We start from the raw sequence: 19,612 nt of genomic DNA on the forward strand, positions 1-19,612 counted from the left end.
ATTAAAACCCCAGAGACACTGAATTTCTAAAGCACCATAAGATTTTTGAGGCAAATCTTACTGGAAGTGAGATATTATCAAAACTAGTTGTTGTATGAAATTCTTGGCATTTGATCAAACTTTTTTAGAAATAAAGTCATCACGAGCCAATTTAACACTTCTTAAAAAATCTTACACCTTGACTTGTAACAAAGCAGTAGGACTGAATATAAAGGAAATATAGAAAACACAACATTCTGAACTTCATCCAGTCATAAGCAGTTTCATCTGTTGATTTCTCCCAATGTACAGGATAATGACTCTACCCAGCTAAGCAAGAAAACTGTGTCAGCCTGTTGCTACAAGGCTCCAGACAAACTAGAAACATGAGGTGGAAGCCAAATGGAGCATTGTAGATCCAGATCTTACAGTACTCACCAACTGTCTCCTTCAAGGCATATGCAACTGTTACTTCACTGCTATGCAAACATATATGTAAAAACCAATTCCTGATTTTGAGGTCTTATTCCCATGAAGTGATCATACACAATTTTAACCAAAGAATGTATATCCATTTATTTCAGTAAGTCTAATTGCAAGCAAATACAGACTAACAGCACTGAAAAGTTCAGAGTATAACTTCCTCCTTGGTGTTGTGGACTACTAGTACTAGAGCTAACAAAACATGTAGGCACCAGCAATTCGTGATGTGGCACCCAGCTTTCACGTGCGGCTCTTATACTGCAATATAGACTACTGTGCTGGCTGGTCAACTAACTCAAAGGGCTTAGAATTTCTGTTTGCAACCACTGCTAAAGCTAAAGAATAGCATTTCAGAGATGCAGACTGCAGCACGTTAAAGCAAGCTACAATGCAAAGATCCAATGACCACAGAAGCTTAGACTCAGAGCTACTAACTTGTATGATCAGTCTATTCATCTCTGTGATGAGAGAGAAGATGAGCAAAGTTCAGAAATCAATTTGACATTTACCCTCAACTCCAACTAAGTCTTCCTTCAAGTTTATTTATCCAGTGTAGACTTTCTAGGGCTTGTTTAGGAGTCTATCACAACACAACACAACACAACACAACACACTGTCATTTTCATATACTTAGTGGGCAGCTTATCTCATGGTATACAATTTATTTTAGAAAACTTAAACTTCGCTAGGCTCAAGGAAGGTGATCTCCATTCCTGTTTAGGTCCACTTGTTATTTTGCTCTTCACAAAATATGTACTAATCAGACATCCGCTTCCATCACAAATATCTTACAAACATACAAAGCATGGACTAACTGCAGTCTTGAGGCCAAGACCAGTCGGCAAAAAAGACAGAAGAAATAAAATCTGTGAAAAACTAGGGCCCCCAGCACAACACATTGACCTGTTGGAAGGAGTCCAGAGGCGAGACTCCAAGCTGATCGCAGAGCTGAAAGACAGACATGAGAAGGCTGGGGTTATTCAGACTGAGAAGAGAAGGTTCCAAAGAGACCTTACAGCAGCCTTCCTGTACCTAAAGGCAGCCTACAAGAGAGCTGGAGAGGAATTTCTAACAAGGGAGTGTAGTGGCAGGACAAGGAGGAACAGACTTAAGCTGAAGTAGAGTAGGTTTACATTAGATATTAGGAACAAATTCTTTAGTATATGGTTGGTGAGGCATTGAAACAGGTTACCCAGAGATGCTGTGTATTCCCCATCCCTGGAATCATGGTCTATCTACCCATTTCAGCACACTACAGTGTCTACTGAAAGATTGTTTTTACAGAGGAAGCAGCTACATTCCCATTCAGTACTTTGGTGTCTCTTGTGGTTCATCTTCTACGTACTCATAAAGGAAAAAATACAAAGGACTTACTTTCTACTAGGTAAAGAGAGACAGCAGAGACAGAAAAAAAATGTGATGAAAACTGAGGAACAGAGCAACAACCACATTCCAAAATAAGGGATACTATCTTGTCTTTAGAATATGTAAGACAAATACCATTAAATACCTGCGATTTATTATCAATATTCGCTCAAAATTTCTGCAACACAGAAGTCAATTGACATTGCAAGTGAGAAGCTTTGGCATCACTACCATTAAAAATCTGGTCATACAATTAATTTAAAGCCAACAATACATAGTTTTTACATCATATAACTGTAAATTGATACAGTAATTGATACAGAGCTACTGTAAATGATACATTAGATCTTAATTAGGCAGATGTGGCATAGCTGAGCAGAGACAAACCTAAACAGCTCAAAAAAAATTGGGGCCTAAGTGACTTACCCTGTATCCCACTGGATGACTGTACTAGAGCAGGAACTGAACCCAGCTCTTCAGTGTCCCAGTCCACAACCTTAATCACAAGGCTGCAAAGTTAAGCACATGTTTAAAGACTGGGCGGATGTGGGTATTTTATGGTGCAATATCAATGTAAGTTGCAAGATTTATCAGTTGGATTCTACTAAATGACTTAAAAAAATGTGGTGTTAAATCTACATTATGTTAGACATGACACAACCGTGTAATTCAGTGTGGGTAGCCAGACAGCAGAGTTCACCTCTATACTGCTAGGTTTGTGCAAAGCACCTGAAGTGCTAGTCTTCTGCTGAGCTCCCTTCCGATTTTGTTCCCCTCCCCAAAAAGGACATAGGGAAAGTCGTGCATGTATGAGTTTCAGTATGATACAGTTTGGATGTAGCTGGATTATACAACTACATCAAAGGTGCAAAGGGCCTCTGTGCCCTAGAGTAAACATGAAACCACAGCATCCCTGGGCATGCATTTTGCTGAAGTCTTCCCTTGAAGCTAGACATACTTTCAAGTAAGACATCTTCCCTTCATCCTTAAACAGAATTACTATGGAAACAGCACAGTATGTCTCTTATTTGCCTGGGCATGAAAACATGGCTGCTTGCAGTATTGGATAAGGACTACTTTTATTTGAATTAGAATAATAAACTATACACACTGGCCTTGAAAAACATCGTCCAATCAGTTGTCTGCTACATCTACCAGCTAAGCTGCCTTCTGAATACTACAGTTCTGTGTAGTTCAGGATCTCTACGTCCTCTTTCTACATTTACAAAATTATTCTACTCTGAAGTCCCTTTTTTTTTTTTTTTTTTTTGCATATTTTGGTCTTAAACACTGGTTTCCATATTAAAAAAACTAATCTCAACTTCATAAGGAAAAAATGTACCTCTTCCTTCTTCACTAGAATGAATAACAATGATACAAAAGATTTCATGAACTGCTGATTGTTAACATTGTGCACAGCATTGCTTTGATGCCTTAATTTTTTTATTTAATCAAGTACCACAATGGGATAGCTGGTAAATTGTCTCTCTTGATATAAGAGAGACATATTCTTATAGAGATATTCTTACAAATGCTCAGGAAAAAAAATCATAAAATTACATGATTCGTAGTGATTAAAGAGTTGGAAAATAATTTCAAAAGCAGCAATGCAAGGTGACATAACCATTACCATCTTGATACTACAGAACTTTTATTCTTTTAGCCATTTGTGATATAACCTGAAAAATATATTAACTTTCCAGATTTGTTTTAGTTGCTTCTGTGTGAGATTTTAATTGTCTAGTGTCTGATTTAATTCTTATTCAATCAAAGTTAAGTTGTATCACTGTCTTGAAGAGAGAACCCTACTTACTAGACTCTTACTAATAGAATGCAAGTAAGATGCTGATATTCAGATGAATATCAAATTTTTTTCCAAGACAAATGCTAAAATTTTCAAATTTATGACAAATGGGCAACAAAACACTATAGGTTAACAGTCTACTAGGCTTCTGTAAGTGAAATTATTTACCACTACAAAAATAAGAACTGCTTTTATCAAAAAAACTCTGATAAATGGTTTTAAGTTCTATCTGTACTATCCTACTGATAGGATAATCTTCCTGTCACTAGTTTAACTTAAAAATATGTTCAGGTATACCTTTTTACAAAACTAGGACTAAAGGATGAAAATCCCCTTAGCCAATAACCTTCAATGAAAGAATTACGCTTGTAAAGCACACTACAGTACAAGTAAATTTCAAGTCTGATAACACAGAACTCACAAAATAATATTGAAGTCATCAGTGTACTCAAGGCAGTGTACTCAAGGAAAATAAATTATTGATCAAAAGCTAAATAATAAAGCCATTGAATCCATACTAAGTTTGAAATACACGGAAATGCTCTGCTCCCATTTCCCTTGTATTAAGACAATCAGACTGTCTTAATATAGACTAACAATCACCTAGTCTTAAACAGTTTTCTCTCTGCAGTTCTCCACTATAACTGACGTGCAAAACAAGACCACAGAATTTTACTGTTCTATCTGCTGGTATTTCAGTAGAAAATTCAGACTATTTAACTGTAAAAACTCAGGATGTGACTCTACCAGGTCAATCTTTTCAAAACACAGTGACAATATCATCTGCTACAATTTTCCCTACGCTGCTCACAGCTTTTATCTGTTTATCATTATTTACTAGTTTGTTTGACCTTTTACATCGCAGAGATATTAAAGACTGACTTTAAAAAATCATGAAAATTAAGTTAATGCTCACAAAAATACAACATTAGGTAGTGCAGCATTTTGCAGAATCCTCACTTTTGTTCATAACAATACTTACTCATTTTAGTAGAAAAGCTAATTTAATTTGCCTCTGTTACTTCTAATTATCTGAAATAAATATTTCGACAAAAATGACAGTATTTCCTATGTTTGAAAAAAGAGAAAGGTGTGCAAGCTGTTCTCCAGATGACAGCAATGAGCAGCAGCAAAATATAGGTCTAGTTTGCCACTATTTATTAGCCTTCTCAGCAAGACTGGGTAGACCTGAGGGGTTTATTTTAAGGTTCACTATCAATCATAGGAAGCTGAGGCAGCTCTGAACCTTCAGCATGCTAACAGAGGTTATGAAATTATTATATAGGAACTGTGCCTATCTAAACAAATACATATATTCACCTTCATGTAGTAAAGGAGTGAAAAAACAAGCTGTATAGTGCAAAAAGAATAAATATTAAAAACATCTAAAGCTAGTTTAGAGCATACCCAGTTCCAGTGCAAATCACCTCTCAAGAATCAAGGAAGAAACAGCTGTTTTATCTACTGGGCTGCAAAGAGTGGAAGAGGTCCCCCAAGTGCCAGATGGGGACTGGGCATTGCCCACCAGGGGTAAAGAGGGTCTGTGGTAAGTACAGAGAGATCTATAGTCAGTTCGTCAAAACTTTACTGAACATCTTCAGCCCCTCACTCCCAGAGCCTAAAATTCCTTTAGGACCTCCCTCTCAATTCAAGAAAACGAGCACCCTTGAGTGCACTCAGTTACCTCCCTGTGACTTTTTTTCCTCTCAATGCATTGTGCACTACAGCTACATCCCCAGTGTGGATACAAATTCATCCCAGCTGCATACTATCCTTTCCTCTCGCCTCTCCCAAGAAACACTTTTCTGGGAATGAGGCAAGTGTCAGCAAAGTCAGCAAAGGAGTGTCAGCTAAGTCAGCAAGTCAGCAAAGAGCTGCCCAGTCTAACTGTAACTTAGTTAACCACAAAACAAAATACCTGATATTACTCTAAATATTTACGAGTTTATATGAATCAAAGCAAGAGGAGAAATTGTTAAGTAATTACAAGAAATAAAGTGAAGGAAACTGGTGGTACAGACCCAGAAACAGAGATTGCAAAAATACCCATGGACATCCAAACTCTCAGTGCAGTGTAGTGCCACACAAGTTACTTTAGAAGATGTATCACAGGTATCTCAGTGAAGCAGTGCAGAGCTCTGAAGTCAGGATCATCGGCATACCACAGGCCATAGCCATAAACAAACTAAATCTCTACAGGAAAGAGGGAAGGAAACACCCAATTTTTTCTGCACATAATCCTTGAGTAACATATATCTATTTGGGCTAATCTGACTGTGCCTTATCTATGTTTATTTTGTTGGGTTTATTGTTCTTGTCATGGAAGTTTTAAAAAAAGACAAAACTGAAGATTACCACACATTTAGGATTTGCTTTTTCTTTTACTGGTGGCTTTGGAGCACAATATTGGAAGAAACCTGTGAAGCAAAGTAATAAGTAACTCTGTTTTATATTTTTTTTTTGTTTAAATTGGAACAGGATTTATTGGTTTTCCACTTTGCAATATATTCCCCTCACCTGATGGTATTTGCCAGATATAAGTTCCTTAAACACAGGGAAGAAAATGAAAACTGTTTGGACTAAACTGAAGGTGGAGACGTAGTCATACACTTCATAGAAAGGTTGTTTACCTTATATTACGAGACTTCAACAGGTATTTATAGTAAAGCTTCATCAACAGAAGATTACAGAACAGTTCTGACACTGATACTTAGAACGGGTTACATAAAACCACTCTAATTTTACCTAGAATAAAATATATTTGAAATAATATATGTAGGAGAAAAATAGAACCTCGTATAAAATGTGTGTAGGTTTTCTTACCATGTGTTTGAAGTTTTCCCTCCCTCCCTCTATTCTTTTATACACTTGTGAGAATTATCTGTCCATCTGCGCACACATAAAAAGTCACCGATGTACTTTACACATTTGTGAATTTGTGTCACCTTCTCCATCTTGCATTAACTTGAAAATCAAGCAAGTTTTAGCTCTAATGACCACTTCCTTTTCTCTGTTGTTCAGAAAGCTGGAGTTTGCTAAAATGATGCAAAACTATTGTTAAAAGCTAAATACATCCTTATCTCAGCCATGTGCAGACAACATATCACCACAGACTACATCCAAGCTCCTGCAATCACAGCACAGGAGAAAACCTCCAATCTGAAGTGACACCATAGTTATTATTTTAAGTTTGAGTAATGAAGTGCCATAATCCCTGAATGTTGTTTGGTTTGAGGTTTCATGCTTTTTTCAATTTTTTTCTAAAATGAGAAATTGTTAATTCATTTAATACATTTATATTTGATCTGAATTAAATTTACCGGCAATGGCAGAGTAACTTTAAAAGCACCTGACAGCATGAAACTAACAGCCTAAGAAGCATACTGATGGATTCTTTCTGTTGGTTCCAAGAAGAATCCAAAGGGCTTGCAAAATTGCAACTAATTACATTAAACACTGACTTTAAAAGGGACACAACTACACAAAATAAACTGTTGTAATGCATTATTCATGAGACTACATCTTGATGCCATATTTAGGATGAAATTATAGAGAATATAAACATTTTCATGATACACTTTAAAATATGAATCAGCTTTTTAATATTTTAATTTAAATTTGATTTTAATTTTTTTAAAAATTCTTAAATTTAAAATCAGCTTTTTTAATTTCAAAAATTATTAATAAATTTAATTTTTTTAACTTGTAGTGGTGATTGTTTCTATACTGTGTCTAGCAGTCTAGACAGGATTGCTATCCACTGAAAAGCTATGGGTTCTGAGAAACTACATTCAACATGTTCTCTCAGATAATATCAGTCATAGATGAAAAAAATTTTAGATTTCACACAAATAATTAAATCGACCATTTAATGACTTACTCTCCAGAATAAAAGAGGAAAGAAGGCAGTTAAATGACTGAAAAAAACTTAAAGTCTAAATGTAATTTAGACTTTAGTCTGGAGATAGAATATTTGAAAGTATAAACTTCATTTCTACTGCTTGAACTGAGAAAAAACAAATTAAGAATTATGCATTTATTATATTTTAAGCTCATTTCTATGCTCCTTAATTACATCAGTTGTGTCATTCTACTTCTAAAATTCACCATGAGTAAAATGCTGTTCTTTATTTTCTGTACACATTCACTTTCTGTATCATAAAAAGTGACAGGTTTGTTTTGAATTCATCTAAGCAATTAGCTACAACAGGATGTGCATTAATGTGGTATAGTAGGGTACAGTATAGCATAGGACAAAAAACTAATCCTGCACTCATAGCGGAAGGAAAGTCTCTAGCCTCATATTTCAAACTGCATACAAGACCATAGATGGTCAACAAACAGTCTGATCTTACTGTTCTAAGCGAAAGGTAACTTGTAATTTAGGAAAATAGTTAAACACCTAACAGCACAAGAACAGATGCAGTCCCTTAGTGCAATGACATAAATTATTCATTAACAGTAAAAGGAAAAAAAAACCTTTTTCCCCTCCTACAGAATTTTGGTCTTCTTGCCAACAGTAAATCATAAGCAAATGGCCAGGAGTTAAAAGCAATTAGAAAGTTAAGGTGTGAAGCTTAGTACTGCTAAATTCTAAAAGACCAAAAGCCTTGATTTATTGACCAAGTACTATAAAGAACACTTTAGCACAACAACAACCAGGTCCTATATATGCAGTCCTCCATAAAAATGTGTTTTGTTTAGCTGCTAGTTTGACCACTAATTAAGGTCATATCAAGAACTTTTCATCATAGGCTCTGGCAAAAATTAAAAGAGAAACCTGACATGTTGAAGCAGGTTTTACTGTGGCTATCTTTGCTAACTTTGAAACCTGCAACGTTAGCATCAGCACTTAGGTACAACTAGCTATATCACAAAACTTACCTCCACCATTTTTCTGACACAGATATGGGAATCGCCACACATTCCCCAGTCCCACAGAAAATCCAACTTGAGCCAGAATATATTGAAGTTTGCTGTTCCAAGCAGGTCTTTCATCTTCTACATCTGAGCCTTCTTCAACATCTACATCTTTTTCTTCCTGGTCATCAACCATAAGTTCACTCTTCTTAAAGGCATCATCTGAAGAGTCCTCATTAGAGAGCAGGTCCTTAACTGACTCAATGACCTCATCATCTAATTCTCGTTTCACTACCTTGCTGTTCTTAGGCATTTGTAATACGAGACAAACAGCAAGGAAGACAAATTCAGCTGAGACAGACAGACAGTGAAGTAAGCTCTCCCTCTGCTTGGACAAAAATATTGAAGAAATAGATTGAAGATGGTGCCTGATGAGTCCTTGATACCAGCAAATCAAGATTAATGACTTCTGTTTCTGAACGTTTGTTCTACCAAAAGTATCTGTGGGGAAAAAAAATTAAAAAGGATATTATACTACTATGCAGAGGACACTTAATTTTGAAATCATGTGCTTTGTTTTACCCATTTCCGCTTGTCTTAATGATTTGAAAAGAGGACAAAAAGTGAAGCATGGGATGTTAAACCACTTCCAAACTGTAGGGAATAAGTCCAATGTTAGGTCTTAAATATTTATATAGAGTACATTTCGTTCACTTGCTGAGGGTTTTGTTTTGGTTTTGTTCCTAAAGACTGATAGGCTAATTGCTTATATTTTGATAGCAAAACAAGATTCTTCTTATCAGACATAATGAGATATACACTTTACATAAAATTTAGGAGCCCAATTCCACTACTTCCCAACTTCACAGCTGTAGCTGAATTTATTAAAAGTATATTTTAACCAAAGTAGATTAAGTTGTTCAATTCATTTCAGTAAGTCATGCAGCAATTAAAAATTTAATATATGGTATGCACTTAATGCTTCAAAAGCGAGAGTGACTTATTTTCCTGTTATTCTTCACCAAGGAATATATAATCACAATCATAGTTTCAAAGGAGAGATGCTCATCTGAGTTTTGATGCTTTAGATATTTTTAATTATTTCCTATTTCTAAGAAGCTATCTGAAATATCTGAAAAGCCATAACCAAATACATTTAAAAAGCCTACTGTTTCAAACTTGTACGTACGGAGACAAAAATGCCCGCATTTGAATATGTGTTTTTCTTAAACACAATGAATCATTTAAAAGGACAAACAGACTTGCTTGCAGCTGCTGTACTGAAGGTAACCATAATATTTTGGGAAGGAATGTTTTTCAATAAATTCTTCACTAATCACATGGGATAAAACTAGTATGTGCAAAGCCATCTGCACAATTAAGAGTCTTAAAAGGGATTTAAATTATGTGTTAAGCTTCATGAAAGCCTTAAAGAGGGTATACACAAGAAGTCTAATCAAGAACTGCTAACTGATGAGAATCAGAAATTACTCCAGGAAACATTAGACCTTTCAGCTTTTGCTTATGGACTTGCTGCAACATCTGGTCTACAGTACAAAGGCTGTATCATGTCCTGACAAAGTCCTATGCAGTAGAGAACTGCAAGGTACAGTTCTCATAGTAATTGAGAGATGAATCACCTCATGGCTGCTTCCGTGACAGACCCAAAGGAAAGACACTAAGCCACTAGAACCCAGCACACAGCTTATCAGGATGAGACTTTACAGCAACAGAAATAAAACCTTTGTCACCACAAGTACTATCACTATCACTAGCCTCCTAGCCAACAGAGCAATTACCTTTTCCAATAATTTTCAAGGACTTGGAAGTTGAACTTCACTCCAGTTGCCTACTGAACTCCATTGTAACCTCTTTTCACTGATTCCCTAGACTCCCAACACTGTCTTCTCACTTTTCCTTCTGTTACTGCCTCCTCTCAGCTACTCCAGCTCTGGCAGTCAGCCCAAATTTTTTAAGCACAGTAGAGCCTACTTGGGTTGTGATCTGCTTTATGTTCACCAATGTCACTGGAGGGTTCAGGGTCCTATAAATTTCTGCTATGTAGTAGAACTAGTATCAGGCTTTGACTTGATACCAGTTCTTATAAAGAAAAAATTAAGTATATGAGCTATACAGAGAACAGTAGAATGGGGAAAGAGAGTTTTTCATACAATAGAGAAATCCTAACATGATATCCTTCATATCTGGGCTAAATCTCTGTTTGGGCCTCTTTTTATCTGTTCTGTCCTTTGCATTGCAAAATCTTCAAAGGACTCCACCCTCTTCTTGTTCATATATGATGACCTCTTAGCTCTGACTGAGATACCTATGTAGAACCAAAATGCAAACACCAGTAATACATTATGTTGAAGCATTTAAGCAGTCCATTTATGCTTTGGACTAGAAACCACAGCATCTGGTACTTCAAACACTACTTTCAGTCACATTTCTAACATGTTTTTTTTCCTTTTGTTCCACTGATGAAAATTAGAGCAGCTTCTCAGTTCCAGTAATTAGTAATAAGCTCAGGGACTACATTAAAATTAAATAACTTTTTTCTCCGTATTTAATGTAACAGTTGCACATGTGAAACTACGTCAGTATTTGTTTGTAGATCTGAAATCCTTGTCTAACTGCAATAAGTAAAAGAGATTTTCAGTCAAAAAGGCACAAACCATCCATCACTATTTACTGAAATGTTCTAAAAGGTCATAGCTGTATTAATTATTTTAGATACAGTAACTTGCAGGGCAGCAATATGATTCACCTGGAGCTCTCACAGTTGAGTTAATTTCAACAGAAATTGCATCATTCTATCCTGTCATGCATTAAACATTGTATTGCTACACTTCAAGATAAACTAGGCTTGATACTTTTACTCCTAGCACAGTACCGTATTAATTCCCCTTTAATTGACCTTCCATTAAGCAGGACATTCATTATCCACGGAACAACTTACAATACTTGCAGGGCTTGAGAAAATGTGGGAGGCATGCTCAGCAGAATGGTCCATGGTTTTAACAGTACTGATTTTCTAACTGAACATATTATTATTGGCCAGACTGCACCAAGGATGCAGGACAGTCCTTCAGGACAAATCACAAATCCAAAGGCAGTCCCCATCTATCAAGGTTAACAACTTGTTCTCTGTATTAAAGGAGCTGGTATTAAACCAAATAAGGTGTCCTACCTCACCAGATGCTACCATCAGGTACAACGGTTTGAAGTGTGGTCCCAGCTGTTTTGTGCAAGGAGCCCATCATAGTCTATGCTCAGCACTCCCAGAACACAGCCAGTGACATGCACAAAAGCCTCTCTCTTTCATCCAAATTAAACCCACACAGAAGGCTGATATCAAGCTACTCAGTTCGAGCTCGGTCTAGGTATGAATGCTCCCAAGTGAAGACTGAATAGGGAGAAACTGAATAAGGTTACTAACCAGCACAGTTTAGATAAACATGAACCACTGAACAATCTTGCTTTCTCCTTCTGCCCCCCCCCCCCCATATCACAGTATTGAACTTTAGCACTTCAACATATAAAGTGCTATTTTAGGTTCCCACATCACTTGGATGTAGTCCAGTATTGAACTGAAGTTCTTTATCAGCATCAAATAAGAAATATCACACCAAATTCTGTTAAACATCTTCTTCAATTAGTCCCACTACTAGTTATGTTCTACGCTGCCTCATGCAGTAATACAGCATTATGTGATGGATGTTTTCTCCTAAGTATCATTTAAAAACTTACAACAAATCACCATTTTATGGAGGATTTACAAAACTAATATTGTTACATTAGGACTTCGAGTCCTAAATCCTGTCAGGTATTTTAAAACATTACTATGCTATTACCAGCACCTTGGATTAAAAGTAAAATGTCTAAAATACCATTTAGCCTTATTAAAGCTGGTTGTTTGTATGTTGAAATTTTTTTGTCTTGGATTTAAATCATGGTAATTGATCAATTGTTTTAGTTCTGGTTTCCAGGCAGTTTGTCATCCTTTTTGTGACTCAAATGATGTCACCTGTCAGATAAAACATTGAAGAGAAATTTTTCTTATCATGTTTACTGAAGAATATGTTTCTCTGGACTTCTCCATAACTGAAATGAGCAAATAAGGATGGTATCCCTTTTCTTATGTAAAATTACATTTATAAAAAAATCTAAAATTTAACTGACAACTCTCTGTATTGTTTGAGGGAATTTAACTGAATGGAAATTGATGAACAGTACATGGTTCAACTAGAAGAACATTTAGAAAATTATTCTGTCACTAAAATAACACCAATCAATAATCTGAGTTAGCATAAACAAATTTTTGGAAAAAACTTACTAAACCAAACACATGAGCTAAATTTTGATTAGATCTTAGTAGCATTGATCGTGATACTTTAAAATCTATTTCTTTCTCATAGTGAAAGATAAAACAGAATGAGTCTTTTTTGACATATCAAGCAAACTCTAGACCTCAACTTTCTCTCTCAGAACACAGTGGGAATTTTGTTATTTTCCTCTCTAGAGGAAGAATCAAGCCTTAATGCATAAGCATGCAGAAGTAAAGTAACCTGATTAGACTGACACATTACTAGCAGATTAAGCAGTAATAATCCCTTGCAACAAGGAATTCAGACCCAATTTAGCTCTCTGGGAGATCCAGGCTCACTGCAGAATTTTTACTCAGTTGCAGACCTGCATTCAGAAATCCTGGCAAATTCACAAAATCCACTGACCAAACTGCAAGCGTTTGAAGTAAGATCCAAAGGAACTTCATTAGTTAAAGCACCGAAAGACGCACTGAAAAACTTTGCTTCACACCCTTTTCTCACAATCTTTCTTGTATGGAATGTGTAGCAAGGCAGTTGTGCTGATTCTGTCCAACACTCTCTGCTCCTCCTCAGTTACACTGGTAACGAATCTTATGTCGGGCTCCTTTCGATACACCTCTATCCGACAGCTCTACATGCCAATATACAGGCACCTACTAGAAGAACATATACTTCTAGTTGTCTCAACTGTGTAATACAAGTAAACAACTAAAAGTTATGAGGCTGGAGATTTTTCCAACACGTACAGAAAAACAGGCACAAAAAAAGTCTCACCAATTTGAAAGTATAATGAGTACAAACTGCCCCATGCTCTTGGAATTACCGCACAAGTCTCTATAAAAAGCCATTTGTAAGGTAATTTCATGTTTAAAACATTCCATAATACTATTGCAACAACTGACTAAATATTAAAGAACTTCTAGCAATGCTTTTCTGACATAAATTACAACACAATAATTTTACATTATGTTCCTTTTTAAAACCAGCAGTCGCCTCTGAAAAAGAAAGGCCAAAAAACTCTCCATTCTTTTCTAACACAATGTACTTTTTACTTTTATAATCTTACTTTTACATCTGATGAAAACATAGCAATTCAGCAAAATTACCCAAATTTTTAATGCATTACAAATAATCCTCAAATCTTCACTGATCTATAACTGTTTCAATCTCCAATATGAGTTGGAAAGAAAGGAGGAAAAATTAAAATCCTGAGTTCATACTTCATAAAAGACTATGAAGAAAGTCCAGAGTTTCTAGAAGGCTACTATGATATCATAAAACCAAATAAAAACAAAGCAAACAAAAACACAAACAAAAAAACAGACCAAGGAAAGAATGGATACCTTTTTAAGTTCAATGTTTGTCATTTTAGGGATAAAGAGATCAATGTTCTGTTCTTCAGAGCACTGTGTTCTTCTCTGATGAAGCAGTTAACATACCAACATACTACATGAGTGTAGCAAAATGCAATAAGAAGCTGCAGTGGTTCACATTACTTTAATCTCAGCTTTGAAAAAGTGCAGTGCACCAGTCCAGTCCCACAAGCTTACATCTTACGTTCCTGTTCACCAAATCTTCATCCCGACTCCCAGTGAAGAAACCAGGATGATTCAGCAGAGGACACAGAACTAAAAGACAGGCATGTTCATATCTCATATGTTCATAGAAGATTTTTATTGATATTCATGCCAAAGGTTTCAGTCTGTATGAAATCACTGCAAGAGAATTATGTGCGAAGGTATAGAAGAGGAGTCTTTGCACCAAAAGGAAACCTACAAAATGCATTTTAAGCATGAGTCTATGAGCTGGGAAGAAGAAAGTGTGATGGGAACAACCAATATAGAAAAACAAAAACCAAAGTTTTAGGAGTAAGGGAGTCTTTACAAAGAGGAACCTGCCCACTGGTGCGGACAGGATGAGAGGAACAGCTAATGACCATCACATTCGAGTGAGAAAGAGAAGAAGACTGCGGGAGCAGACCAGCTTTTGTGGGAGTACCGTGATTGTAAAGCGGCTATCACTGGGGGAATCTGTGTACAGATAATTATTTCAGCAAGAGTTACACTGTGTTACAGTACTCATTGCACAGACTGAATTGTTGCTGCAATGCAGCATTGTGTTCTTTGGCGGAAACAGGAATACGCACCATAGCCTTTTTGCCTAGCCAAGCCCATTTGTATCTATCTACTGAAGCAGCCATTATGATGCTCTTCAGCATGAACTACACAATCTAGCATTTTGCCCTGCCTAGTTTAATACAGCCTGTCAGTAACAGAGATTTGATAGGTGCTTAACTCAATGGTAATTGTTCTACACAAACTTGCATTAGCATGTCTCAGAAAACATCACTGAAGAAGGCAGAGAAATCTATGTTATGCATACATGACACCATAACAAAAAAAGAGTTCTGTGGGCTATGGGAGACTTGGAAGCATTAGAAAAACTGAATGTTTTCCATTTTGTTGTCTATATAATGAAATACTTTACACAATAGCAAAACTATTTAAAAATGCAAGACTAAATTCACACCTGCTGCAGAGACGGGTAGTTACACAGACTTCAGTAACACTGCATCTGTTTCATATTGCTGGGAAATTTATTCTCAGTTCCTACAAAATGTTCTTCTTGGTTTCATCTTACATCAAGACCCTGCACAGACTCAAATGCAAACAATTTCTGGCCCAGATTAGTCTCCTTAAATTTTAGTTACAGAAGAATACTTTTTACTATTATAAGACAAACAAAATGACTTGGCAAAAATAGCAAAATTTCTTTCTCAGGATTGTTCATTATCAATAGACTTGCTCTTAACAGTTTGTATTACTACTTTCAAATCACTGGCCAAACAGAAATACTTAAGAAACAGACTGTTACAACCTAGAATTCTTACACGTCATTTTGCTCTTTTCACTGAACACAATCTTTAAAGATTTTATTGCCTTACTGTAGTTTCTCACCTGCTTTCACAAATTTCTCAGTATTTTCTTCTCACAAATCAACTTCAACAAAATACCTCAGACTTACAGGATGAGCTAAATGTAATCTCCTATTCAAATGGAGAAAATGTATCACTTATCCTGTAGCCTTTTACTTGCATGTACTTTGCTGAAGAAACAAATTCAGTAGTTATCACTCCTCCAACTGAAGACAAGTAATCTCAGCAACTATGAAAAAACTCTACCCCTCCTTGGTCAGACTCAAAAGTTGTAACTACTTGAAACAAAATTCCCATTTTCTAAATTCCCCATATAAGATACAAGAGGACCATGGGTTTATTGTACAATTTTATCATAGTTCTCAGAAGTGAGAGCATATAAAAGTATATTAAGTATTTCATTAAAGTACTAAAGTTAATTTAAGTTGTAAAATCAAGTACTGAAAGTTTGACTTTACCAGACACATAGTTGCCTGAGACCCTAATTGTCTGCCCTCAGCAGTTTAGAATGCTTTACAAGTAAATTGAGTAGTCTTCGGGAAGAATTTATGTGATTATTTCTTCCTCTGTTTTTTATGCATAAGCAAACAAGATGAAGTGATCATAGATGAGTTAGCATAAATCTTACTTCCTCTGATTATTTAATTTCATTATATGAATCACGCTTTTAAGTTATGTTACAATAAATCCCTATGTCTTTAAAAAGAAAAAAACTGCAAATGTCTTACTGGAGTTACCATCTCTTCTCCATTTTGGCTTAAGGAGAGCATGCTGAATCATTAACACTGCAGTGCACATTTCTGACTCTTGAAATGCAAAAATACCATTTGCCAGCAGCAAAAAATTATTTTCCAAAATTGGTAAGTAGACAGACTAGTGGTACCATGACTCAAGGCACTGTTGTCCACAGCATTACATAACCTTTTCCTTTTCTTTCTCCCATACAAATAAGAAATCCCTAATCTTAAGAGTGAAGGATAAGAATGCAGAGCTCTGTTTCAACATAGATATATGGGAAGTTCAGCCCAGTCACTGCCATCGCCTAAAGTAACCATCCTGGCAGTTACCACTGTGCTTTCACATTACTTTGTATGGGCTTACCAGGTTTTACGCTTCCAACTCTTCAACAATACAGCATTCTTTTGTCAAGGATACTATCTTTCCTAAATTATTTGAGAATATTTTTCGAATGATGGCAAGGTTACTTTGAATCAATTTTCAAGGAAGAAGAGAGTTGCTCAAGATGCCACCTGCTGATACATCAAAGTTATCCTCCAACTGAGAATTCAGAGATCTTTCAAGTCACACAGAAAAGCTGCTACCATTGCTATGCTGATCTATAAAACACAGGACTGAAAATTGTCCTTCTAAAATCAACAGGTATTTTGTCTTTTAATTAAGAACATTATTGCCTGATATGAGTGAAACAGCACGATGGAAAGTAGTTGGGGATACAGGTGAACATGTCTTTATATTGTGTAAACTTCTGGTTGTACTCTAGAGAATTTCAGAAAAAAACATCTTCCCAAAAAGATTCCTACCAAGAACCAAGTGGTGTAATTCCTCCAAAAGACCTTAACAATGCAATTCTTATCAAAAGGAATAGCAGTAATTAGTAGACCGCTTCTGGATAACCTGTGATATTTTTATTTTCTGACAAATTCAGCATTTTAAAAGTTTCACACATACAGGCTTTTTCAACATGAAAAGAAAAAAACCCTGTAAGAAAAAGACATGAAAGGTCAACAGGAATCAGCTTATGCCATAAAAATAGTTTCAAGATGTCTTGGTAGTTTCACATACTCAAGTTACACTACTGGTGACACATCCAAACGGCTATAAAATGGTTTTGTTTTTCATGCACAAATCAAAACCCATGGGACTTTTTGTTCTTGAGTCTGAACTGCAGAGTTGAGCCCAAAGGGAGTGTCTGATAGGCACTGAATGTAGGCTGTAATTCTATCACTATCTTAATATGGTCTATGTGTAAACGAAAATCTTCTGTATTAGCCACGACAAAATTAAGCAATCTTTCCTAAGTATGTTTTACAGTTTCCTTTTTAATGTGATGCTGATAATGGGAAATACACTGCTAAACAGAAAGAAGCTGAGTATGTTGTCATCATTTTTTTAATCAAATGGAGTAAGCTGGCTGCTTAATACATCCAGTTTACATCAGACAACAAAATCTTTACCTCATTTATACTTTTCTTTGGAGGGCAGAAACAGAGAATTGGATGCCTGTCCTATAGTATGTCACAGCAACTCATTGACTCATAATACTTAAAAATTATTAGGTTTCTCTTAGAAATCCACACTACAGTAGTGAACTAGTTATGTAGCAATACCACATGGAAAATAAAATGGCGGATGTGGTCTTTTACAAATAAAACAAAGTGCAATTTACTTAAACACATCAAATCCCATCACAACCGCTCGTATGGCAGGACAGTGTGACTGTGCAACCACATTTCAACCGTTTCATTTACTTCCACAACAAAAGCAACAAAATTCTTCTTGTGCAGAAATTCCAGTCTGCTTTAATACTAACAAAATCAGAACAAAACCAGTCAATGTGAGCATAGGAAATAAGAAGGATTAACAAGCAAATCAAAGAGAAGAAGAATCCCTGGGAGAAAACCGCAGTCTGAATCCACCCGGTGGATATGCCGTAGTACACGGTGGGCTGCAACCATCAAAATCCTGAACAGAAATAAATCCAAGAGGCACAAAGGTGGGGAGAAGATCCTCATTACCATACCCACCCAAACATGGCTGACACCGGGGCGCACCAGCCCCCCGCCCGCCGGGGTTGCCTTCGCGGGGCGAGAGACGCGGGTGGCGCTGCGCTGGGAGGCACCGCGCCGGGCGACGCCCACGCTCCGCGGCAACAATGCAGCGCTCGGGCCCGGCCCTTGCCCCGGGCGGCGATGGGGACCGTGGGCAGCTCCCTCACTCGCCCGGCACGGTGAGGCTCGCCCCGCTCTCCCCGAGCCCGGAGCAGCTGGCTCGAGGAAGCGCATCTCCGGGATGCTCCTGGGACGGAGACAGCCCTCGCCCCCGCTCCTTCTGAAACACGCGCTACACATGCATTCGAGGTGTTTTTACGCAACATGCGGGAGATGAATGAAATTTCGTTCACTCGCAGTAGAAAAAGGATGCAAATTCTTCGCCCTTCCCAATAACAATAACTGAAACAGCCCTGCACATCCTTTTAACCTACTGCCGAGTTAAAGCACATGGGCGGCTTCCCAGGGGCGCTCGCTATTGTCTCCCGAGGGCCGGCTCCCTCCCCACCAGCGAGAGGCTGGCGCCGGGGCGAGGTCAGCCTCTCGGGTGGGCTGGCGGGACCCTCCTGCCCCCCGCAGGAAGGCGGACAGCGGGCGGAAAGGAACCCCCCGCACATCCTGCCCCTTCCCGCCCGGCGACACACGCGAGGCCGGCGGGGCTGCCACGCTGCCCCCCCGGAGGGGCCGCACGGCAGCGCTGGGAAAGCGGGGGCCGCCCCGCCGCGGCCACCCCTGCCCACCCCGCGCACACACGCACAGCTCTCGCCCTACTGTGCCGTGCCTTTTTCTTGCCCTGCCATGCCATGCCATGCCATGCCATGCCATGCCTTACCTCCGCCCGCCTGGCGTCAGCTGCGGAACGGGGGGGTCGGGTGCCCCGCGGGCGCGGATGGCGAGCGGGGCCGTGCGGGCGCGGGGCTCAGCGGCGGGCAGGCGGCTGCAGGCACATCTGCCCAGCCCTCGCTGCGGCGGCGTTTAAAGACAGACATAAAAGCGGCGGGGGGAGAGAAAGGGGGAGGGCAGCGCCGGGCCGAGGGAGCCGCACCTCCTGACGCAGGGAGGAGCGCTC

General features: G+C 37.9%; 1 protein-coding gene across 1 annotated transcript in view; it reads right to left on the bottom strand.

Moving 5' to 3' along the window:
- SLC6A15 (solute carrier family 6 member 15) overlaps positions 1 to 19,554 on the bottom strand; it is a 36,285-nt gene extending 16,731 nt beyond the window's left edge. Inside the window, exons 1-2 of the mRNA XM_050323904.1 lie at positions 19,376 to 19,554; positions 8,516 to 8,992 (exon numbers count right to left, since the gene is read on the bottom strand). Coding sequence (XP_050179861.1) covers positions 8,516 to 8,804 — 289 coding nt within the window. The 5' untranslated portion in view covers positions 8,805 to 8,992; positions 19,376 to 19,554. The remainder of the gene's footprint in view (positions 1 to 8,515; positions 8,993 to 19,375) is intronic.
- Positions 19,555 to 19,612: the final 58 nt, after the last annotated feature.

The sequence above is a fragment of the Myiozetetes cayanensis genome, unplaced genomic scaffold, assembly GCF_022539395.1.
Source record: "Myiozetetes cayanensis isolate MyiCay16 unplaced genomic scaffold, myiCay2020 scf3, whole genome shotgun sequence".
Lineage (NCBI taxonomy): Eukaryota > Metazoa > Chordata > Aves > Passeriformes > Tyrannidae > Myiozetetes > Myiozetetes cayanensis.